At 37.0% G+C, this 26,073-nt stretch overlaps 1 protein-coding gene, 1 non-coding gene and 2 pseudogenes across 2 annotated transcripts in view; all 4 read right to left on the bottom strand.

Moving 5' to 3' along the window:
- Positions 1 to 26,073, bottom strand: part of Eeig2 (EEIG family member 2) — an 80,188-nt gene that overhangs the window by 28,974 nt on the left and 25,141 nt on the right. The window contains exons 2-4 of the mRNA XM_026402808.2: positions 13,312 to 13,432; positions 10,665 to 10,694; positions 3,057 to 3,173 (exon numbers count right to left, since the gene is read on the bottom strand). Of these exons, the coding sequence (XP_026258593.2) occupies positions 3,057 to 3,173; positions 10,665 to 10,694; positions 13,312 to 13,432 (268 nt within the window). The remainder of the gene's footprint in view (positions 1 to 3,056; positions 3,174 to 10,664; positions 10,695 to 13,311; positions 13,433 to 26,073) is intronic.
- Positions 294 to 401, bottom strand: LOC113192677 (small nucleolar RNA U13; annotated as a pseudogene).
- On the bottom strand, positions 21,671 to 21,776 carry LOC113192675 (U6 spliceosomal RNA). Its single transcript, XR_003302045.1, has one exon. It is a non-coding gene; the product is annotated as a U6 spliceosomal RNA (small nuclear RNA).
- On the bottom strand, positions 21,989 to 24,162 carry LOC113192605 (zinc finger protein 24 pseudogene; annotated as a pseudogene).

Genomic DNA, 26,073 nt, shown 5'->3' with positions numbered 1-26,073 from the left:
TCAGAATAGATTCATGTGGATATGTAGGAATTAGCATCCCCCACTTTTTTAATACTAGGGATTGAACCCAGGGTTGTTTAGCCACTGAGCCACATTCCCAGCCCTTTTAATTTTTTCATTTTGAGAAGGTCTCACTAAGTTGCTGAGGGTGGCTTTGAACTTGAAATCCTCTTGCCTCAGTCTCCCAAGCTGGTGGGAAATTGGTGTGTGCCACTGTGCCTGGCTAGCTTTGTTTTTAAAGATAGTTAATTTTTCCATAAGATAATTATTTCATAAAAAGCCTTTTTTTTAAACATCACATTGGTAATGTGCTGATGTCACAACAAGGGTTAGAAGGGGGCACATCTCACATTACAGCATGAACACCCACCCAATCATCGTACTTATGAACTGAAAAGGATCTAAAAATCCTTTAAAGACAGACACGATAAATCAAAACAGTTAAACTAAGTTTGGATACAAAAGAAATTATTGAGTTCTTCCCAATAATCTAATTTGGGGTTTGAAGGTAAATATAGTGAAGAATTTAATGAAATTCTTATTTTTAGTGAACACTGTACTGATTTTGAAATATAGTAGCTATTAATAACTAATAATTGTGATGATTCAGTTTACTTTTTTCTTGTTGATAACCATATTTCAATAAAGCAAGTTTATTATGCATTTTAAAAAATTGGGAAAGGAAGTAGAGTATGACTGTGGATTGGCTGTGAACGTGATTTCAGTAATGGCCGCTAGCCTGGTTACATGTCTTTTCCAGCAAGTAGGGGAAGATAGACAGCTGAATTCAATAACGGTTGGAGATTACTTAAGGGAGAGCAATAGACGTAGGTGCCAGGAGTATTAGGACTATGATACTTATGAACCATGGAATCTAAAATGGATCAAGACAGAAGGGAAAGGAAGTGGGAGCTGGTAATAGTGAGAAAGTGGCAAAGTGAGAAAGTGGTGGTGCTGAAGATAGCTAAGTGAGTAAACCAAAGGGGCTAGGCGCATAGGAGACAGTGGGAAGAGAGGGGAAAACTTCAAAATGAAAATTTGGAAGTGGTAAAGTTTCTAGTGATAAGAAAGCCTAAATCCAGGCACACACCTCTAATTCTAGCTACTCAGGAGGCTGAGGCAGGAGGATCCCAAGTTCAAGGCCAATGTGGGCAATTTAGTCAGACCCTACTTCAAAATAAAATTTAAAAAGGGCTGGGGATATAGTGATAAAGTATGCATGGGTTCAATTCCCCCCAGCCCTAGGGGAAAAAAAAATAACAACAACCCAGAAAGTGATCATGGGAGTAAGAATTGAGAGGAGGAAGAAAATGTTGCTGGAAATAGGCAGTTTAAGGAAAGGAGGGTCTTAGGCACATTTAAGATCAGCTATTAGAAGAGAATATACATTCACAACACATCCACAAAGATAGCTCGCCTGCATAGATTGTAAGGTCACTCAAAAATGACAACAGGAAAAGTGATAAAGAGAAAACCTGTGAGCTTGAAGCTATGTCACCAATGAATAGGAGAGAAGGTGACTAGGTAGTCAGTAGACATCAGCAAGGGAGGGAGAGTTACAGATAACTGGTGTGACCTTCAAAAAGGTGTGTTTTGTAAGACACAGTGGGAGAAATGGTGCAGAGGAATCACTGGGGAACCAGAAGGAAACCACTCTATGAGCTGATGCTAAGGAATGTGAAGCTCTGAAATTATAGTTATTTCACTCTCCAATGAAAACAGTATAATTCAGAGACAGACTTCATGAAATATAAGTAATAAAATGAATTTAAAGGCCACTGACCAGGTATTAGAAGCCATGCATTCTGGCCTCGGGTCTGCCACCGACTACTTCTGTGATACACTTAAGTGAGTCTCAGTGTCTTTATCTACAAAAAGGGAAATCTTCCCTATCTACCCAATCCTGCCTATCTCATAGAGATATTTCAGAGTTAACCATAAAACTATAGAACCAACATAAAGCTTATAGCATGATGCTTTTCTAATTTCTTTTTTATCTTCTTTTACCATATTAATTACCCATATTAATTACTCCATATTAATTACCCATCTTATATTAATTACTCCATATTAATTACCCATCTCATCTTTCTTTAAAGCTGCTAAACTCATGTGAGGGATGGACTGACAATAAAAAACATTTCATGGGCTGGGATTGTGGTTCAGCGGTAGAGCGCTCGCCTCGCACAGGCGGGACCAGGGTTCGATCCTCAGCACCACTTAAAAATAAAGGCATTGTGTTGTGTCCATCCATACCTAAAAAATAAATATTAAAAAAAATAAAAACCATTTCATGAATTTTTATATTTTTAGAGTCAAATATTTATTAAAAACAAAGTTTGGAAAACTATAGGTATAAGATCATTCTTTGCTGCACTAACTTCTGAATAAAAAGCATCCAGTTTCTATTTAAAAGTATTTCCTTTTCTTCTTATTAGGTAATTTACCACATTGTGAAGCAAGAAACTAAAATATAGCAAATGGTTTATCCTATGTCTTTTATTAGGCACAAGATACTTTCCAAGTATCTTTTCAATGGATCTTATTTAGTATTTTGTTCAACACTGTGAAGGGTATAGTCTCTCAAGTGTTTACCAGAACATGTAGTTCATGATAGTACTTGGAAAAATAGGGCAGATGCTCAGAAGTAGGTTTTTTCTATCACTCTCCTAGTTACAAGGAAACCCTGCAACGGCCATGAATCCATCACAGTTGCTTTGGAAATCACTTTTTGGGAGCTATAAGCATTTTAAGGTATCTATCCATTCATTGTGCTCCTTCCTCCCAATGAGCACTTGTGTTGTAGTAGTCTGTTTGTGTTCTTCTCTGAATCTTGCAGCATGACAAGAAACACATTAAGGTCACAAAGGTAAACTTGGTTACTTTTCACTGCTTCTGTGATTTGGATAGTTTCCCCCCTTCATGGTGAATGTTTCGGTGGTGTGGTCAGCTTATGATTTCAGTACTGATTTACTTCTTGTCTTTGACAGTATATACCTCTGCTTATTTAAAGGTAGAGACTCTCATTTGTCAGCATGTCAATCTTGGGTGCTTACTTTAAGAATGGAATTATCCTGCCTTGTATTTTTGGTATCATAGCCTTCCAGTAAACAGCGACGAGTGGTATTTCCTGATCCAGCAAACTCTGCCAGGTTTAGATCTGCAAAGCCCAGCTATGAAAAAAAAGAGAATTATATTAATAGAATATCTAGTAGGCTTCTATCACATTCTGTCATATTTTCTGTAAAATAAATATTCAGTCCATGCTCTATACAAGTTTTCTCAAAATTTGATCCTTTGCAATTTTTGCCATTTTAACAACTCCTATTCTATTATTTGCTTTATACATGCCCTTAAATTGGTTGGATTTTTAATAAAAATGTATTACTTATTCTATTCTTGTCTTAAGCAAGATCTCCAATATCATAGATTTGATGTGCTAAATATTTTTCGGTATACATTAAAATAAATACATTTCTGTTGTAGTACAACTAATGCATATCAAACAAATAACATCACTGCAAGTAGCAGTGACACACCACACTGGGAAATACTATCACAGCAACAATAATCATTTGCATATAAATAGAGAAAAATGATCGGAATCCCCTCTATTCTGGTTCTTGCTCTATGGAAGAACTAACCACTAGTAACTGCACATAGTTGCAGATTAAAGTTCTCACTCTGTGCAAGTAGTAGGATGATTTAAATGAGCTACACACTTTCTTTGGTACAAACTTCTTTTATCCTCCCATCTTTCACAACATTTGCCTTGGTGATTGATTGTCCTTATGGAAACTTTCCCTCCCTTTCTTATAGTTTTGGCTTACACTCACCCTCTCTGCTGATACCCAGAAATATAGTTCAAACCTGATGTTCTTTTTTATTACTACCCCGGTGTTATGGTTTGGATATGAGGTGTCCTCCAAAGCATTAATGTGTTGGGTAGAGATGAAATGACCGAATTATAAAAAGTGTAACCTCATCAGTGGATTAATTCATTTGATGGACTGAAGATCTAGTGAACTCTGGAAGTAAAGCCCTTCTCCTCTTCCTCCTCCTTCTTCTTCTTGGTACTTGAACCCAGTGGCACTTAATCACTCAGTTCTTTTTATTTTTTGAGACAGGGTCTTGCTAAGTTCCTTAAGGTCTCACTAAATTGCTGAGGCTGACTTTGAACTTGTGATCCTCCTGCCTCAGATCCTGGAGTCACTGGGATTGCAGGAGTGAGTCACCATGCCCAGCTACCATGTTCTTCGGCCATGATATTCTGCCTCACCTAGGTCAATGGAGTTGGTCAGTGATAGAACAAATCTCTGAAATCATGAGCCAAAGTGAACTTTACTTCCTCTTAGTTATTGCCGACAGGTATTTTGGTTACAGTGAGGAAAAGCTGACTAACACAACAGGTTTGGTGCTCATTTCTTTTGCAGTTACCAAAGGTTGCTCTACAGTCCTTCTTCTGATGTTGCTCTATCCTATCCCGTCTCTGACAGGCAAAACAAATGAAACCCATTATGTCATTATTTCCTGAATACACTATCTTGCCTTATATGACTATGTATATGTAGAATCTTTTATTATTATTGTTATTATTATTATTTTGGTACTGGGGATTGAACCCAGGGGTGCTTTACCATTAAGATACCTCCCCAGCCCTTTTATTTTTTATTTTGAGATAGTCTCGCTAAGTTGCTTATTGCCTTACTAAGTTGCTGAGATTACAGGGGTGAGCCACCATGCCTGGCTTAATCTTTTAATAACAAAAACATGAATTGAACAAGCACATCTCTGTGAACCTATAATAAAATGCACTATACATTTCAAACCCTGTTGAAATTGTTTGCTTTAAGGCTTTAAAACAGTGGCACATATAAATGGCATTCAAGATGAAATTTAATTAATTAATTTAGTGGTATTGGGGATTGAACCTAGGGGTGCTCTACTACTGAGCTACATCCCCAGACCTATTTTTAATTTTTAATTTTGAGATGGGTTCTCACAAAGTTGCTGAGGCTGGCCTCAAATTTGCAATCCTCCTGCCTTAGCCTAATTAGGACTATAGGCATTTGCCACTGCACATGGCCGAGATGAATTTTTTAATTGAAGACTGAAGCATTATTTCAGTAGCTTTTAACTCGTACAGGAAGAATGAAGAGTAAGAACCTAGAGTATAGTTGAAGGGCCAAATGCAGTAAGTTAGGTGCATAATCAAGTTACAAGTAACATATACCTCATTTTTATATGAGTACGCTCTGGTCTTATTGCTTTTCTGGGCCAACGAATCAGCAGAAAAAGTCTGGATTTATCCAGGACAAAACAATATCCAATTGAGCATATGCAGATGCATGTGACTTATTTGATCACACATTATCAACCACCCTATTTCATATTTTACCCTTTTCTTTAAATCTCCAACACCTCTTTCCTGTCTTCTCTCTGCCAATCACCTTGCTTCCTATTTCACTCAGAAAATAAAAGCAATCAAAAAAGCACTTCACTTCCACAAGCTCTTACTGCCAGCCACATCCACTCTCCTACCTGCCCTTGTGCTCTGTATGTGCCTACCCACTTACAGTGCTGAGATGAACTGGCTGTGTTCCTAAGGCCAACTGCTCTCCTCCTGCCTACCTGACATCATTTTAGCAGTTCTTTATGCTCCTTGGCATTCTAAAATTCCTTTCTCTTCTGAGTCATTCCCATCAGTATACAATTACATTGGATTTTCTCCTATCTTTCCTTTATGTGGGGGTACTGTTAGGGATTGAATCCAGGGTCCCTCTACCACTGAACTACATCCTCAGCTCTTTTTTTGGGGGGGGGGGCGTGTACCAGGGATTGAACTCAGGGGCAGTCAACCACATCCCCAGCCCTATTTTGTATTTTATTTTGAGATAGGGTCTCACTGAGTTGTTAAGCAACTTGCTGTTACTGAGGCTAGCTTTGAACTCGAGTTCCTCCTGTCTCAGCCTCCTGAGCCGCTGGGATTACAGGCATGTGCCACCATGCCTGGCCCAAGCTCTTTTTATGTTTTCTTTTGAGACAGGGTCTTGCTAAGTTGCTGAGACTGATCTCAAACTTTCAATCTTCCAGCTTCAGCCTTCTGAGTCTCTGCTGTGTGCCACCACACTCAGTTGTTTTTTCTCCCACCTTAATGAACAAAACAAACCAAAATCTCCTCTCTCTCCAGAATACTGGATCATTTTTCTGTCTCTGTTCAAACAACTACAAAACTCCTTGAACAAGCTGTCTACATGGTCTCTGATTCCTCTGTCCTAGGACAACTTCACTTCCTCCCTCTCTCCTTGTCTTCAGTCTACAAGCCACAATGTCCTGTTCTTTGAAAACACCAAGATCACTTCAAGGCCTTTAGCTCTTTTTTTTTTTTTTTTTTTTTTTTTTAATTTTTGGCCTGGGAAACTGTCATATGGTCTTGTAGCTTTCTCTTTCACTGCACTCATGTCAGTGTTCAAATGTCATCTCTCTAAGGAGCCTTCCCAGGCTATCCTGAAATGTGTCCCCCTTTCCTCCCTTCTCCTAAAGTTTTTGCCCTCGACCCCTATGTGCTCTGTTTTTCTCCTTAGTTGTTATATCATGTCCACATACATTTCATACTTATTTTGTTGTCTGTCCTCCTCCATCTCTGTCACCTCCAATTAGAATATAAGTTTCATTAAAGGCAGGGATTTTTGTGTGTTTTGCTAACTGCGGTATCTCTAGTACTTAGAATAGTGTCAGCAAAAATGTCTGGCACATGGTAGGCACTTAACAACATATTTACTGAATGAAAGACAGCTTACTGACTTACCACCCACTGTAATAATACTAGTATTACATACTCACTAAGTTGGAAAAAACCTGATCTGTCTGTGTTATGAACTACATGTTTGTGTTTCTCCAAAATTCACATATTGAAACCCTAATTACCAAAAAGATGGTATAAAGTGGTGGGTCTCTGGAATGTAATTAGGTCATGAGGATGAAGCCTTGGTGATGGGGATCAAACCTAGGGCCTTGCACATGCTAAACATGTGTTTTACCACTGAGTTGTACCCCCAATCCTAAATTAATGTCCCTTTAAAAAAGGAAAAAACTGGGCACAGTGGCACACACCTTTAATGACTTGGGAGGCTGAGGCAGGAGGATCAATTTAGCAATGCCCTAAGCAACTCAATGAGACCCTATCACAAAATAAAAAGTAAAAAGTGCTGGGAATGTAGCTCAGTGGTAAAGAGCCTCTGGATTCAATAACTAGAAGTAAAAAAAAAAAAAACAGACAGGAAAGAGTTTGCTTCCTCTTTGCACTCTGCCATGAGAGGCCATATGCAAACTAGGAGGTAGGCTCTCATGAGATACACAACATCTGTCAGAATTTTTTTTCCTTTCTTTCTTTTTTTTAATGGTAGAACACCCAACTCTACCTCTGAGCTACATCCCTGGTCTTTTTTTTTTTTTGGGGTGTGTGTGTTCGAGACAAGATTTCACTAAATTGCTGAGGCTGGCCTTGAACTTTCGATCCTCCTGCCTTCTCCTGAGTTGTTGGGATTATAGGTGAGGAACACTGCACCTGGCTCTGTAAGAATCTTGATCTTGGACTTTCCAGTTTCTAGAAACATGAGAAATGAATGTCTATTGTTTAAGTCACCCAATCTATGATAATATATTAAAGCATCCCCAACTAAGATCCTACTCCCTACTAAAACAGTTAAAAGATGGAATATGTTAGTGTATGATGTTTTAGGCTGAAGGGTATCAATGAATAGTTCAATATTTATTGAGTACCTTTTATGTCCCAGGCCCTGTTCTAGACACAGGAAATAGTAGAGAATAGCAGAAATACTATGCCTTCAAAGAACTTACATTCTAGCAAGGGACCAAAGTGCCAATACTCTCTTATATCTTTTTCTCTGGCTTCACTAAGATGAATAATTCACACATGAGAATAATACATAATAATACACGCACACATACACAAGCTGTATATATGTGGTAGATATTAATTTATTCAGAAAGTAATTTTCAGCATTTAAATTCCAGGTAATGTTAGTAATTGGGAATAGAGACTTTTTTTTTTTTTTTTTTTTTTTTGTGGTGCTAGGATCAAACCCAGGGCCTTGTGCATGCTAGGCAACTGTTCTACCTCTCAGCTACACTCTCAGCCTTTATAAAATCATTCTTACTCTCATAGATTAATGTGGGAAAACAGAAAAATAAAATAAATTTCTACAATATTGTGTGACAAGTGCGGTGATAGAGGAAGACACAGCTATAAGAAAGAAGAAAAATTTTCAGTGGAGTAGGATGACTAAGCTGAGTCTTTAATGATACGTGAGTTGACAGGATAGGGGGAGGGAGAAATACATGCATAGTAAGGACACCATCAAGTCACAAGGCAAAGAAGCTAAAATAGCATAAGACCCTCAGGAAGTTTATGACGGCAGAATGTCTCATAAGGATGGGTGGTTGTGGAGGAAGGAAAGTAGCAGAAATAATTTGAAAACCAAAGTGGGTCTTACATGCTAGGTTATAGAACTCTAAATTTCCTTTAGAAGCAAAGAATAACTTGTTGAAGGACTGAAAGTGGGAGAATGATATGATTATGTTTTAATTTTAGAAAGACAACTCTGGCGGAGGATACAGGAAGACGACAGAAGCAGAGAAACCAGACAGGAGGCCAACACAGACTGCAAATAAGAAATAATGAAGGCATAACCCAAGGCAGTGGTCTTGGCAGTAGATAGAAGGTATAGCTTCAAGCTTTTCAGAAGGAAAAAAAAAATCAAGAGGATTTATCAGCCATCACAGACCTTCTTTGCCTGCCCAACATTCAATGCCCTGCTATTCCTTGATAGTAAAGCCTTGATTGTATTCAGGTGTCCACTCTCCTGAGTTCATCCATGTGCACAAGAAAGGTAACCCAGTCCTACCTCATTACTAAACTATGGTTAGTCTAAGATAACCATGGCAATCCATTCCCATAGCCACAGATGGCACAGGGGTGAGCATATGACCCTCTTCTGGCCAGTTACAAGTATGGGAAAATCCTCAGAGGGCCATGTAGGGAAAGTTTTCTCATTAAAAAGAAGCAATGCATGGAGAAGCAGTTGAATTCTGTCAAAAGTGAATGTGCTCACTATAAGCTGAACAGCCAGACACCTAGTGTTCAGGAGAGGAGCTAGCCAAGAACAAAGCCATCATGAAGAGAATGAGATAATGGAAAGAGAAGAATCTGGGGTCTTGATAATGTTCTTCAATCAGTAGATTAACCAGTCCTGAAGCAGCTCTGTCTCATGTTTGTTTTATGAGATTTAAAAAAAAACCTCTAGTTGAGGAGGTTTTTATGTTACTTGTAGCAAAGAACATCTTAGCTGACACTGCAAACTAGTAGATTTAGTGTTTAAGACTAGGGTTCAGAGCTGGGCACAATGATGCATTCTATAATCCTAGCTACTCAGGAGACTGAAGCAGGAAGACTGCAAGTGTAAGGCCAGTCACAGCAACTTAGGGAGACCCATTTGCAAAATAAAAAAGGGCTGGGGATGTAGTTCAGTGGTAGAGCACCACTGGATTCAATCTCCAGTACTGGGAAAAAAAAATTAGTGTCCAGATTCTTGGCTTATATGACTGGAATGATGAAAATACCAGAGACTGGAAATAAAAGGAGCATGTGTTGCTTACTCATTCCTTCAATCAGCAAAAAAAAAAAAAAAAATGAGCATATTCATTAGTAATTTCACGTAGCTAGTAAAAGCATCAACAGGAAGTAGTGATATATCAGTTGGCCCTCTGCATCTATAGGTTTTCAATCTGTAGGTTTAACCAATTTGGATAGAAAATATTTTTAGAAATTTTGTTTATGCTAAACATATACAGACTTTTTCCTGGTCATTATTCCCTAAACAATATAGTACAACTACTTTATGTACAGCATTTATATTGTATTAGGCATTATAAGGTATGTATATTGGAGGATACATGTAAAGGCAAGAACTATGTCTGTCTATTTATTTATTTGTTGTAGATGGACACAACACCTTTATTTTATTTATTTATTTTTAGGTGGTGCTGAGGATAGAACCCAGTGCCTCACATGTGCTAGGCAAGCACTGAGCTACAACCCCGGCCCCTATTTATTTATTTATTTGTATTTTAAGACAGAGTCTCATTAAATTGCTTAGGGTTTTGCTAAGTTGCTGAGGCTGGCTTTGAACTTGCAATGCTCCTGCATCAGCCTCCTGGGTAAATTCTATGCCATTTTATATAAGGGATTTGAACAGGCTTAACTTTTTTTTTATCCTGGGGGAGAGAAGAGCCTTGGAACCAATCCTTCGCAAACACCAACAGATGAATGTGTACAGAGTGCTAAGAGAGTACAGAGGAGGATCCTGGGAATACCACCAAGTAAAGACAGTTTGAATTATCAGTAAGCTATAGCTTCAAGAAAACCAGAGGTCATTCTCTAAGAGGGAAGCTAAAGCCCCAAAATAACATCTCATAATAAGCATTTAGAAAGAATATGCCTATAACTGATTGTTGGTTCCAACTGTTTAACCTCTAAATTGCTTTACTCAAAATGAGTGAATCTGGAACATCAATTAGAATTAAGTTTATAGATAGTGATGAATGATATTACATAGGCCAAGAGTTAAAGAACATCCACTTACCTTTGCATAAGCTTTTCCACCTTTTAATTCCTGCCAAACATAGAAGACACTATAAGGACATCATATAATTAAGGATTTAAAATTAAACATACATCAAACAATGCCAAAGTAGATATTTATATGCTGACAAAACAGTTAAAATCTAATGATCTTAAATCTAACTGTATAGACTCTTCAAAATTCCCCCAATGACCAGAATGTTTACTTAATGTAAAATTTATTATTTTTAATATCAATACTATTATTATTGAGATGAGGTCTCACTATGTTGCCATGGCTGGCTTCAAATTCCTGAGCTCAAGCAAACAACCGGAGTAGCTGGGACTACTGGCACAAGCCACCATATGTGGCTGTAGCATGTAACTTTAATAAGAACAACACAAATAGTGAGAAGACAAGCTAATATTTTATTTATACACTGAAGTAGGCCCTAGGCCTATTGCAAAAGCCTGAAAAAGGTTAAATTACTTACTCAGTTAAGCATACTCATATATTATAGAAAGACTTCAACAAGTTGAAACTTCACTACAGAGACAACCATTGCTATCAATTCTTATAAAGTATTCCAAAGATGCTCTGTGCATATAAAAGCATACAGATAGAATAGTATAAAATCTCTTATCTAAGGTAAACAAGACTGACAAAAGTGGAAAAATAATAATATATATCAATATTTTATTTGAATTTATGTGTGTGTGTGTGTGTGTGTGTGTGTAGTAATTTGCCAAATGTTTGTATTTAGAACATCACAGCTACAAGAATTAAGTATAAAACACTCAGAAGAATTTCTAGGACTCAGTATATTATGCTTTTGTGTTTGCTTTTATGATCAGAGCCAAATTCTTTGTAGTATTATTAGTTCTTGCTTATTATTCTTTAAAAACAGACTTTGAGTATCTTTATTTGAAGTTATGCTTTTCTCTAAACTTGTCATGTTTTATTTATCTTAAAATTCAAAGACCGATAAGTCATCTTTCAGAAATCATGGTCAAAACTCCAATTAGAAGGGCTAGGGTTACTACTACTTGGCTCAGTGGTAGAGTGCTTGCCTAGGACATGTGAGGCGCTGGGTTGGATCCTCAGCACCACTTATAAATAAATAAATAGATAAATAAAACTACAACTAAAATTTTAAAAAAGACAACTCCAATTAGGAAAGGTTTTAAAAAAAGAGTAGCAGCCATCAAGGTAGAAAGGAATGATGGTAGGATGCTCTACTTATATATCAGCTAATCCCTATACCTTCCTGAAGAAGAAAGTATTATTCCTTATTTGGATGAGGAGATAGATTTTACAGGACAGAATTGCCTCAGGTCTCATAGCTAATACATGACCAATGGGACTCAAGCCCATGTGCACTCTCACTGTACCAGACTTCCTTTAAGGTCGCCACCATTCAATGACTGCTGCTCTAAAGGACCATTTAAAGAGGTCTATCTTCATTAAAGTCTTCAAACTTATAAAATTATTTACATACACATGTGTTTGTTATATTTTAACTGAGCAGACTCTGCAATACAAAAGAATTTTATAAATATAGCCACATATATCATAGTGCTATCAGTTCATTCAAAAAGTAGGATACAAAGACTAAACATACAGCTTTGTTTTTCTAGGCTATAGGACTAGAGTGAAAAAAAAAAGCAAGATAAGGGTCTGCTTTTTGTTCTAAATCTTTTTCTATTTAATTTTTGCCAATGTAAGCAAATTACTTTGGTAATTTAAAAATAAAAATATGTAATATAAAACATAGTTTACTTTTTTTTTTTGTACCAGGGATTGAACCCAGGGGTATTTAACCACTGAGCCACATCTCCAGCCCCACCACATCTTTTTTTTTTTTTGTTTTTTGTTTTTGAGACAGGGTCTTGCTAAGTTGCTTAGGGTCTCACTAGATTGTTGAAGCTGGCTTTGAACTTGTAGTCCTCCTGCCTCATCCTCCCAAGTTGCTGGGAATATAGGCATGTGCCACTACACCTGGCCAAAGTTTATATTTTAAAGCCAGAGTTTATTAATTCACTAGTAGTGGTAACTAATGGATTCCTCTTTTTTTACCCTGAAAGGCAGCATCACACACATGCACAGCATACAAGATGACATTATCACATTTGTGGATTATTGGTAATATACTTCAATCTAATATGTGGAAAAGAAATATAAAAAACAAAACATGTATTTGTAATTAGAAAATTCTGTGTTAAGAGTTCCTCCTTCTCCTTTATTAACAATGTAAATTTGGGCAAACAACTTCTTTGAACCTTAGTTTTCCTGAAAATGAAGAAAATAACACCTAATTAGAGAGCTGTTATTAGATATGATATTTATAAAGTTCCTAGAACAATGCCTATCAAAGAACAAGAACTTAATAAATGGCAGCATATAGACATACATAGTCCCCAAACTAATGTAAATAAAGTCAATATTCATGAATAGTGGTAGTGAGATGAGGGTTCTTGAATATTTTAATTTATAACTTCAGATTCTTCATCATATTTGTCATAGGAATTTAAATTATTGCTGTAATTGTGAAGTAAAATTATATATGAATCACCACAGTTCTAACCCAAAAGCAGAGCCAAATAAAACGAGTCAGCAATTATGGAATTATGGCTTCTAAAATGGGAGAAGTAATAGGCTCTTTTTATACCTTCCTCACAGATACTCTGTAGATACATGGGTCGAGGATTCCTGTGGCAGCACTGGCACTCATTTTGCACATAAATGAGAACTTCTTTCTCCAGTGAACGCAGTTTGCTTGAACCACTTCCCTGAAAAAAAGGGGGGGGCAATTACTCATTATTGATAACATGTTAAAAACACACCCACACTTTCACTCAAGCCTATAATGCAAAGTGATATATTAAAAGTCATCATTTGTAAATATAAGAGCAAGAAGAAAATATGTTCCTAACAATGACCTGAAAATAACTGCAAAGTTTTAATTTATATACAAGAAACTGAAAAAAAATGAATTTCTTATCAAGTCAGTCAGTAAAAATTGAGGCTTCATTATTATTTCATTCAACACACAATGCACATTCATTTTATGTGTGTTGGTAAGAGCTGGATGTTTAAAATACAAAGATGAGAAGTACAGAGTTCCTAACCTGCAGGGCTTATGTTTATGATTAGTGCAAGAGATAGGAAATATATATACAAATACTACAAATATAAAAATATTTACTCTAAGATAGAGTATGACAGTACTGTTTCAGAAACAGGAGCTACCATTTACTGAGAGCTTACCACTCACTACTTGATTCTCTATAACCCTAGGAAATAGCTGGTGTTTCCCTCACTTTGTAGACAGGGAAATTGAAACTCAGCAGGGAAGTTAACTCAAGGTCATTTACACAGCAAAAGCAGAACTGGCAAACCAGGCTCATTTAACTCTACAGTCCCCTTGCCTACAAATGAAAATCTCTATTTTTTCCAATAATTCACCCTTTCAAGTTTGCTGGTTTTTATACATGTTGTTCTTTCTACTATCCTGTGCAGGTTCAGGGTGCTAAACCTCAGAAAGCAAGAATAATTGTTTTCCTAAAAGAACTCAAACTACCATTATTTGCTGATGACATGATTATATTATATACTTAGAGGATCCAAAAAACTCCACCAGAAAACTTCTAGAATTAATAAATGAATTCAGCAAAGCAGCAGGATATAAAATCAATATTCATAAATCAAATGCATTCTATATATCAGTGATGAATCTTCTGAAAGAGAAATTAGCAAAACTACCCCATTCACAACAGCCTCAAAACAAACAAACAAACAAACAAACTTGGGAATCAACTTAACAAAAAAGGTGAAAGACCTCTACAATGAAAACTACAGAACACTAAAGAAACAAATTGAAGAAGACCTTAGAAGATGGAAAGATCTCCCATGCTCTTGGATAGGCAAAATTAATATTGTCAAAATGACCATACTACCCAAAGCGCTATACAGATTCAATGTGATTCCAATTAAAATCCCATTGTCATTCCTTATAGAAATAGAAAAAGCAATCATAAAATTCATTTGGAAAAATAAGAGATCCAGAATAGCCAAAGTAATCCTTAGCAAGAAGAGTGAAACAGGAGGCATCACAATACCAGACCTTAAACTATACTACAAAACTATAGTAATAACAAAAACAGAATGGTATTGGCACCAAAGTAGACACGTAGACCAATGGTACAGAAAAGAAGACACAGAGACAAACCCACATAAATACAGTTATCTCATTCTAGACAATGGCACCAAAAACATACATTGGAGAAAAGATAGCCTCTTCAACAAATGGTTCTGGGAGAAGTGGAAATCCATATGCAGCAAAATGAAACTAAACCCCTATCTCTTACCATGCACAAAACTCAATTCAAAGTGGATCAAGGACCTAGAAATTAGACCAGAGACCCTGCACCTTTGGACCCAAATTTAAAACACAGACCTTTGGACCCAAATTTAAGACACAAACCACAGCAATATCTTAAAATATTATGAAGTATTCTAAGAATTAACACTTAGATACAAAAAAGCTATTAATATTGCAAAGCCCTAAAACCTTGCTTTAAGTTCTGTCACTTTTCATTTATTTGTGAAATATCAGTAATTCCTCAACCATACTAATTACAGAAATATATTTTAGGTTTTTATCTAGTTTAAAATATCCTTAAAAGATAGTGTATTCTAGATACTAAACAGCACATGCTATCATTTGCACAAATGCAGATTTTTAAAAATCAAGTGAACTGTATGTGGATATCTCTTTTTAAAAAATAAATACTCAGGAAAGATGTATTCACAGAAATATTTATCTGGTCTAGCAAGAGAGAAGAGGAAGCCAACATTAAGCCTAGTAGGCTTAGAAACAATAGATTAAGAAACTATAGCACAGCATTAGAAATATGGGCAAATAATTGAAATTATAGTGTAGAAGAGAGATAATAAGCTTTAACAAAGAATATGACATTAAATATTAAGGGGGAAAATATACTTCCATAACCCTATGTCCAAGTGTACTTAAACACTACCTACTTATTATCACTTTCTTTGCCCCTAGGTTCAAGCTTCTTAAAGATGATACTAATGCCAGGTGTGATGGCACATGCCTGTAATCCCAGCAGTTTAGGAGGCTGAGAAAAGAGGATTGTAAGTTCAAAGCCAGCCTCAGCAAAAGCAAGGCACTAAGCAACTCAGTGAGACTTTGTCTCTTTTCAAAATAGGGCTGGGGATGTGGCTCAGTGGTCAGGTGCTCCTGAGTTCAATCCCCAGTACTCAAAAATAAAATAAAATAAAATAAAATAAAATAAAGATGATACTAATGACAATGGTGACAGCATTTACTGAGTGAGAACTTTTCACACACCAGACACTGCTGTGAGGATGTTACATATATATTAACACATTTAATCCTGAAAACTGTCTGAAGAGGGTACTGTTGGCTCCATTTGCTAAACAAAGGAACTAAAATACAGAGAAAACAAGGTCACTTAGCTAAGAAGCATTAGAACTAGAACTTGAAGAAATGCCTACAGTGTAGACATTGCGCATCTTCTCAGCTCCCAGCTACTTTTCAGTGTCCCTAATCAGGATTCTACCTCCACCTCTCCACTGAAAGTGCTTACCAGTGAGGAACTAATTGCCAAATCCAACGGGCTCTTTTTAAATTATCATAATTGATCCTTTCATATATTCTTGGCGCTGGGGATTGAACCTGTGGTCTTGTGCATGAGAGGAAAGCTATATCCCCAGCCCTCAGATATTCTTGAAATATTCTTCTCTTTTACAATTTCTGTGACTATTTCGTCTCAGTTTCTTGTTCCTGTCTCCTTAAAATGTTGATGTCCAACAAGTTTCTATCTTTGGCTTTTACTCTGATGATCTTAACTATTATTCATATACTGAGAACTTATAAAACTAAGTTTTTTTTTTTTTCTATGTTCTCCTGTTAATGGGAGATCCAACCTGGTACTGCTGGCCTCTAAGTATTGCTTTAGGCCCATGACATCTGTCCATCATGGCCCTTTCCAGCAGACTAGTTACCAGTTTGACTATGTAGTTAAACTAGTCAATAGTCTGCCTAGCATATGGTAGACTGTCAGTTGTCCACTATCCAGTCTCTCTTTTTCTTTAACAGAATCCTGATTTTATTCAGACTGGCTATGTGTCCACTTAAAAGACTACATTTGATAAGTCTCCCATGCAGCTAGGGGTAGGCATGGAATTGAGTACAAATGAGAAATAAATGGAAGCAACTGGATGTGATTTCTGGAAAGGCACAGTAAAAGAGGGATAGTGGAGACACATCCTTTTACCTTTTACAATTTCTTCCCTCCTCTGCCTGGAAAAGCTGCAAGATGGTGGTGCCAAGAAAGTAGGAAGGTGGGTTCCTGATAAACATATCCCTGGACTGTCTCCATCCAAACTTCATAAATCTCATTATTTAAAATGTTTGAGTTTTGTTACATGCAGCTGAACTGAATCCTGATATAGTCTAGATCTGTTCATTCCTGAATGAAGATTGTAAGAGTTTGCTTAGTCAGCCTTTTCACTGCTGTGACTAAAACACCTGAACGGCATAATTGTAGAGGAGGGAAAGTTTATTTGGGGGCTCACAGTTTCAGAGGTCTCAGTTTATGGATAGCAGGCTCCATTCCTCAGGGCTTCAGATGAGGCAGAATATCATGGTGGAAGAGTGTGGTAGAGGGAAGCAGCTCACATGACGATCAGAAAGCAGAGAGAGACTCCACTCTCCCATAGTGACACCCCCAATGAACCACTTCCTCCAGCCACACTCCACCTGCCTAAAGTCACCACTCAGTTAATCCCACCAGGGGTTAATTCACTGATTAGGTTAAGGCTATAACCCAATCATTTCTTCTTCAAACCTTCTTGCATTGTCTCACATGTGAGCTTCTGGTGACACCTCACATCTAAACCACAGCACAGCTCAAATGTTATTCCCATTGTGGTAGGTGCCTCAGGAATCCCACAGTCCCACTGCCTTCATTTAAGGTTACCATATGGTTGAAATGCTTTGAAATCTATTGTATATATTTTTCATGACTTGCATAGACCCACTCAAAGCCGCCACAAATCAGCCCAGGTCCACTTCCTGTGTGGGTTAATACACCCTTCAGATACATGAATACTGCCTCCAAAGTAGCAGAGTGACATACATACTAGGACTCTGGAACAGGTTCTATAGTAAATAAGAAAGTCCAGTAAGCCAAGAGATCGGGTTAGAATGAACTAGATCTGTGGAAAGTATATCTGCCTCCTAATTACTTTACAGCATGCATAACAAAGAATTTTTATTGAAGAAGAAACCCACCAATGATCAAGGAAGAAAATAGAGGGTCCACATAATATTATAGACACAGGCTTCCAACTACAGTAAACATTCAATAAATATCTGCTGATCCAATGAACAAGTGAAGTCATTTGTGGGATATAAATTCCTGCCTACGTTACCAATTCTTATCTATGCTACTTCCTAACTATTTAGAAATCAAGTCCTTTCCTGTGTCTATTGTCACTGTCCTAATTTAGATTCTATCTCTTCCATGAAATATGGCAAGAGCCCTCTTAATGGCTCCTGCTCAAATCTACCTTCCTCACTGCTACCAAAGAGCTCCTTTTAAAATACAAATGCAATGATGTCATTGCTCTGTTTAAAAATCCTTTGCTGCTTCCTCATATTTTATAAGATGAAGTCCAACCTCTTTAAGAGGGAATCTGTGCATAAATCCCTGGCTATCTTTAGTCTTATCTCTTGACACTGTCTATCCTCATGCTGCCTGTTGTTCCTATTTACTTTGTACTGTTTCTCAGTGGTGTGCCTCTGTTCATAATGTCTTCTTTCCTTGCATGCCATCTACTCCCTCTTTCCACTTTCAGTCATTTAGTTTAGCATTACCTCTCTAGAAAATTTCCCTAACTCAGCCCTCAGGTGAAAGCCTGGTGTTCTTTATGACCTAGTCTTCCTCGGTTCTCTTAATTCCTCAGTGCACTCCCTTCCCCCTATCCTGGAGCAGGGTCACTGGGGGGAGGGCTGGAAGAGCTGGCTGAGTTGGCTTCCCCAACATTCCATTCAGTCCTCCTCCCCCAGACAGGGTCCTCATTTCCTTTTTCCCTGCCTGTTTTCTGGCAGACTCTCCTGTTATACACATTCCAAATGAACAAACATTATAAATGAATTTTAAAATGTATAAGCTTAAAAAATTACTGATGTATAAGCTTAAAATGTATAAGCTTAAAAAATTACTGGCCGAGGTTGTAGCTCAGTGGTGGAGCGCTTGCCTAGTACATGTGAGACACTGGGTTTGATCCTCAGCACCACATATAAATATATAAATAAAATGAAGGTATTGTGTCCATTTACAATTAAACAAAATATTTTGAACAAACAAACAAAAAAATTACTGATAAGTCCTTTCTTAAAAGAAATTCAAGTCAGAAAGATATGCTGGGGGGTGGTTAAGAATAGAAGTTCAGTAGATTAGATAAAGGGGAATGAAGAGAAGGGATGGTGGGTAGGAAATAGAAAGACAGTGGAACGAATCTGACCGAACTTTCCTATGTACATATTTAAATACGCCACAGTGGATTGCCACATCCTGTAGGACCACAAGACCAGAATCCTAGTTAGAGTAAGATGCACTCCATGTTTGTATGAATATGTCAAAATATACTCTACTGTCATGTATAATTAAAAAGAACAAATAAAAAACAAAACAAACAAAAGGAGGTTATTTGGTAGTGCCCTGTTCCTTGGGACCTGAAATTCCTACTTAGACTATTTGCCTTCTTCAAATATACAAAACCAAATTTTATATATATATATATGTTAATCAAATAATCTTTTTAGTTTTATAACATCAAATAGCTCTGAATTATCAAACAAGATCTAGAAACAAAGATTTTGTTTATGTGTCTAAGGCAATTACTCAGAATTTTTTTATGTAACATTTAATGTGCGTGCGCACACACACACACACACACACACACACACACACAGCTGTGAGAGAGCTGTCCAAACTAAATAAACCAAAAAAGTGGCAAATTTAGTTTGTGAGTTTGTTATACTGATGGGTTACCATGGAAACATACAAGACTAGTTGGCAACTGAAACAAAAGTCACATTAGCAAATGCTTTCCGTTATGTGAGTCATTAATTTCCTATGAGTTTTTTATGGTTGCTTAACCACTTTCAAGAAACAAAGCTACAGAGTATGATTAGTGTTGAGACTGTGAAAAGCCAACTCTTTCTTTTTTGTTATCTTAGAGCAGAGAAATTCAATATTTATTGGATACTGACTCATCCCCTCTCAGCCACAAAAAGACCCAAATGAAAGTCCCTATATTTTCTTGAATAACTTAAAATACATCACTATATATTTATACCTCAATAAATCTTAATCTATAAAGCACATTTCTTATCATAGTGATCAGAAAAATCTATAAACAGGTTCCCCTCTGCCTCACTTCTTCACCAGCTGGCCCAGGCATTTAGTGCTATGCTTTTAAACAAGCTCATGCAAATCTCATCTTCCATTTTAAAATTTGATCCAAGCACCAGATATAACCCAAATGTCTGGAACAAGAAAACATTTGTACTTGCATGGATCATTTTCCATACGATAATGCCCATTATAAAAAAAAGTCTTTTCTCATATTCAGTATTTTGACTTCCAGAGTTTTTAACTGAAAAGTAGAACCACAGTACTTAGGATTCTCAATCAAGGAATAAATAACTCTATTACTACAATATATTACTTCAATACATTTTTTTAATGTGTTAGGATTGAAAATTTAAAGTGCTGCTCACTTGCCAGGGAATTTTGTCCTTAACAAAAATAAAGGCAAAATAGGGCTGGGGTTGTGGCTCAATTGGCAGAGTGCTTGCCTGGCACATGTGAGGTACAGGGTTTGATCCTCAGCAGGACATTAAAAAAATAAAATAAAATAAAAGGCATTATGTCCATCTACTAGGAAAAAATATTTTTAAAATGAAGGCAAAATAAAGACAAATTTGATCTTTTGAGTCTTTTTTCCTAAAAGCCAAGACAGAGTATTATCTTTTTTTGTGTTGTTGTAGATGGATACAATACCTTTATTTTATTTATTATTTTTATATGGTGTTGAGGATTGAACCCGGTGCCTCACACATGTCAGGCAAGCGCTCTACCACTGACCCACAATTCCAGCCCAAGACAGAGTATTATCTTTTTTTTTTTTTGAATTTTTTAATATTTATTTTTCAGTTCTTGGCAGACACAACATCTTTGTTTGTATGTGGTGCTGAGGATTGAACCCGGGCCGCACGCATGCCAGACAAGCATGCTACCACTTGAGCCACAACCCCAGCCCATTTTTTTTTTTTAAGAGAAAAAGAGAGAGAGAGCAGAGTATTATCTTATACTTACATTCATCATTCACCAAAAATTTGTACTTAGTATTATAATTTCTTTTTCTTTCTTTCTTTTTTTTTTTTTGTAGGGTGGTGGTACTGGGAAGTAAACTCAGGCACTTGACCACTGAGCCACATCCCCGGCTCTATTTTGTATTTTATTTAGAGACAGGATCTCACTGAGTTGCTTAGTGCCTCGCTTTTGCTGAGGCTGGCTTTGAACTTGTGATCCTCCTGCCTTAGCCTCCCTAGCCGCTGGGAGTACATACAGGTATGTACCACGATGCCCAGCTTAGAATTATAATTTCTACTTCCATACTTTTACAACTTTTACTGTTTAGACTATTTTTAAATGATATATGGGGAAACTTTCATTTTCATTAATAAGATGTCCCCAAATTAGATCGAGTGAGTGGCTTTTGAGTTTTCCTATAGGAGGATGGACTGCACTTAGATAAACTGATATATCTCAAGGCTTAGATCAAAGTATGCATATATCTTCTCTAATCTAGATGTCCTATTCACTTTTTTAAAAAAAATCATCATTACTTCTTATCTGAGATATTTTTTCCTCCAGTGAGAGCAGAATCTTTATTTCAGGGGGAAAGGAAAAAAGGATCACTTCACGAATCTGTGTGTTGTCCTTACACAGGGGCTGTGCTCATCTTCTCTGCATTGCTCTAATTTTAGTATATGTGCTGCAAAGCAGGCGCCTTACCTGAGATCTTAAGGCTCATTCTACTCTGAAGCTCTTACTAGTCCTTTTTTTTCTATTTCCTCAAATGTATATTCAAATTAGGGAAAAGGAATCAGATAATTTTTAAAAGATAGTTTTCAAAATGACTTAAGATGGTTTTCAGACTTTATGATTCCAGTGTTGCCTTTTAAAGAAGGGAATGTATCTTTACAAAGAACATTTCAATGATCAACACAGAAATAAGGTGATTTTCTAAAAAAGGACAATTTTAAGGAAGGGACAAAGAAGCAGGTAGTTCATTATTTGGAAAAAAATAGAATAGAAATATTATGTAGAAAATGTAGGCATTAATACCTAAACTAAGTTTAAAATTTCAGTTTTTAGGCACTTCTTTGAAGATAAAATTATAATGGTGAGTGAAGACTTTTTAAAAAATATTTTCCAGTGGATCTTCTGATAGTATATAGGGAAAAGGTAATCTATATCACTTTTGTTTTTACTTTTGTCTTCATTTCTGGAAAAAAAAAAACTTCTTCTTTTGGCAATGTCTTCTGCATTGTGTACTCTGAGGCCTAAAAAAGTTTGAGCATTGACTGACTATAGGACTTCCCAATTGAACACATTTATAAGATTTCTCCCCAGTATGGATTCTCTGATGATTAATAAGCCCAGAATTCTGGAGAAAGGCTTTCCCACATTCAAGATGTTTATAATGTTCTTCTCTGGTGTTTCGCAAGGGTGGAACTTCTGCTGAATGCCTTCCCACAATCAGCACATCCAGAAGGTTTCTCTCCACTGTGGGTTGTTTGGTGAAGAACAAAAACTGAGCCCTGCTGAAGGTTTTCCACATTCTCCACATATATCCTGTTTCTTTCTAGAGGGATCTCTCTTTTTTTCAAACCTGCCATTTGGGAAATAGTTTTCTCCATATTTGAAAATTGGAGAAACACCTGTATCGAGAGTGCCAGGAACTTTATGAGATTGTGTTGCCAAAGGAGTTTCCTCCTTTGGAGGAGCCAGTGCTCCCTTTTCAGGCCTAGGGTCATTTATCACAGTGCCTCAGGGAACAGAGTGTCCAGGATGCCTATATGAGCTGGTTCTCCACAGCATCAAGCTCAGAACTCAATATTCCTTGAGCTTCTCTTTGAGATACTACCTCCTACTAGCACTTCCTATCAATGGATAGAATCAGTTCTCTAGGGTCAACCAGTTCACTCTCAAATTACTCAGCACAGTCCTTGCCTCCTCTGTACTCTGGATGATGCTCTTGAACCCAATTCTGTGCTTCCTTGGGTAGTATTGCAAAAACTGCTCCAGCATTACTAGCCTCAAGATGTTTCCCTTTGTGTGCATCTCTGGCCTGAGCCACACATAGCAAAGTTCTCAGAGCTGGGTCACTGTCTCATGGGGCCCAGGTGAATTCTGATATCCACACTGCTCAAATTGCTATCAACAACCTTTGGGTCAGGGAGACAGTTCCAGGTAATACTTGATCTCTCTTCACTATCAGGATTCTACTCAAACTTGACTATCAGAATTTTTCCCTCTTCATCTAGAGTTGGGATAAGTGCTGAATCTTCTTCCACTAACTACACAGACACCTTGACTTACAGTACTTCAAGAAAATACAATCAAGGCAGGATGAAAACCTGAGGGAAATGCCCCACTTTCCTGGCTCAGGAACCACAACATCTTTGCTGTCCATAGCAGATGCAGAAACACTGCTTCAAATGACTTCCCAGAAACTTCTGGCGTAGGCAGCTCAGAAAGCCAGTTACTTCTAAGATAAAATGATAGTGCTGCTGTATGTGATGTAAAATAAGCAAAGAATTCAGAAGATAAAGTTGCTAGGGCCATTGTTTATGCTTCAAAACAGTCAAAAGAAAATCTAGAAAGTTGTTAAAAATAAAAGTAATTTAAAATAGAATAAAAATTATGAACCCAACTTTTGTGACTACTTATTCTACGAGCAAACTACATTATTATTCTCAGAACAATATGCAAAAGTATACTCTTGGCACACATTTAAAATTATATCATGTCTTAGTAATTCAAAGTACTCTAAACTTTTTAAAAGAGTGATTAAAAAAAAAAAAAACACCACTGGGGGCTGGGGTTGTGGCTTAGCAGTAGAGTGCTCTCCTAGCACATGCAAGGCCCTGGGTTCGATCCTCAGCACCACATAAAAATAAAGGTATTATGTCCAACTACAACTAAATAATAATAATAATAATAATAATAATAATAATAATAATAATAATAAAACTGCTATGAGGAATGCAGACGTTTGCCAGGTAGCATTGTGACAAGGTTAAGAGGTCATACCCAGAGCCAGGTTCAGATGCTGCCTCTGCTATCTGCCCCTTGTCACTCACACTGGACACGTTCTCTAACCTCCCCATATTTCAATTTTTCTCTTCTAAGAAACAGAGAAGGTATCTGGAGAAATGAAATGAAATGACACAGTATTCATAACAGTGTCTGGCTTATAGTGTATCTCAAAAATAAATGCTTAGAAGCTGCTATTATCAAGGATATGTGTAGTAGTTCTAAGTCCATTTAAATTTGTCCCCCTAAGTCAAACAATGAACAAATTTGTAAGAAGAGAATTTTCTTCCTCAACATTAATGAAGATCTCTGTGTTAAAAGAGATGTAGCTGAGAGAGAGAGAGAGAGAGAGAGAGAGAGAGAGAGAGAGAGAGAGAAGAAACCTTTGGGGAGGCAAAAACAAGTAAAATTGTGGCTTTTAATTGCAACATTAAGGTTAAATTAATCTGACATCCCCAGAGGTGTCTATTTGGCTTAAGTGGGTAGAAGGTAGTATCATTCATTTGGAAAAACTGAACACAAGAATATTTTGCTTTACTTATTTATTCACTGATGCATTTTGCTAGTGGGATTAGAGAGAGGAAAAAAAATCTGATTTTGGAGTGGCTCATTTGGAAATGTTTAGTAGGCAGAGAGACATATAGTGCTAGAACTCAAAGGAGAGGTCAGGACTGAAAATACAAATGTGAAGGCCCTAATCATGTAAATGGTCACTGAAGAATGGGAATGGACGAGGCTGTTTGGGAACAGTGGGCACAGAAGGAATGGAAGAGAAAGCCTAGAACTCCAAGGAACACCAATACTTTGGGTATTGGAGAAGGTGGGCAGTCAGAGGTGACTAAAATGTCAACAGAGGAAGAAGCAAAGATTAGGTTATCACCAAAACCAAGGGAAAAGATTTTTAAGTAAGAATTGCTCAACATTATCAAGTGTGGCAGAGAGGTCAGGTAAGGTAGAACTAAAGAGGGCACACTGGATTTAGCAACAAGGAAGTCACTGATAACACTGGTGAGTGTAGTTTCAGTGAAAAGGTGGAAGCCAGATGACCTTGGGAAATGGAGACAGGGAACACAGACAACTCATCTGAAGTCTTTTAGTAAAAAAGAGAGAATTCAGGGAGGCAGCCAGATGGGATATGACATAAAGGAAGGAATTCATTTTAACATCCAAGAGACTTAAGTGTGCTATAGTAGGAATAGGAAAGAACCAGCATGGAAAAAAGCGGAAGATGAATAATGGAGGAGATCCAGTCCTGAGAAAGTCAGAGGGAAGGGATTCAGAGGACAGTTAGGAGAATGGGTGCTGGACTGGAGAAGGTATCCTCTTTCATTATGAGGAATAAAAAGAAAAGAAAGAGATCTGATATAGACAAATTTATCATTGAATTTTCACTGCCCAGAATTGTTCTAATGAAAACTTCCATAGAAACAGCATAGCACTACTTGGCATGTAGCAGGTCCTCAAATGTTTGTGTGATAATTACTTTCTTACAATGTTACAATAATCTTTGTAGCTTCATATAAGAAAATACTTCTATTGGATCACACAAATCCTAATGAGAAATATAAATTTTTAAAATAGCATGCCTTTTATGAAGTGGGAGAAGGCGTTACTGTATGATAGGGATTAATATTCAAAATATATAAGGAATTCACACAACTCACAGCAGAAAAACAACAACAGACAACCAAAACAAGCAAAAACTCAAAAAATGGGCTAAAAATATGAATAAACATTTTTCAAAAGAAGACACACAGATGACCAACTGGAATATGAAGAGATACTTAACAGTATTCATCAGTGAAATGTAAAGAAAAACTACAATGAGATAATACTCCACAACAATTAAAGCAATAGATAAAAGAGAATAAGTTTTAATAGATAAAAGAGAATAAGTTCGGGCCAGGATGTGGTGAAAAGACAACACTTATACAGTATTGCTGGGGATGTAAACTGGTATGGCCAATAAACAAAACAGTGTGGAG

The sequence above is a fragment of the Urocitellus parryii genome, chromosome 11 (assembly GCF_045843805.1).
Source record: "Urocitellus parryii isolate mUroPar1 chromosome 11, mUroPar1.hap1, whole genome shotgun sequence".
Taxonomy (NCBI): domain Eukaryota; kingdom Metazoa; phylum Chordata; class Mammalia; order Rodentia; family Sciuridae; genus Urocitellus; species Urocitellus parryii.
This window is presented reverse-complemented; position numbering and strand designations above follow the sequence as displayed.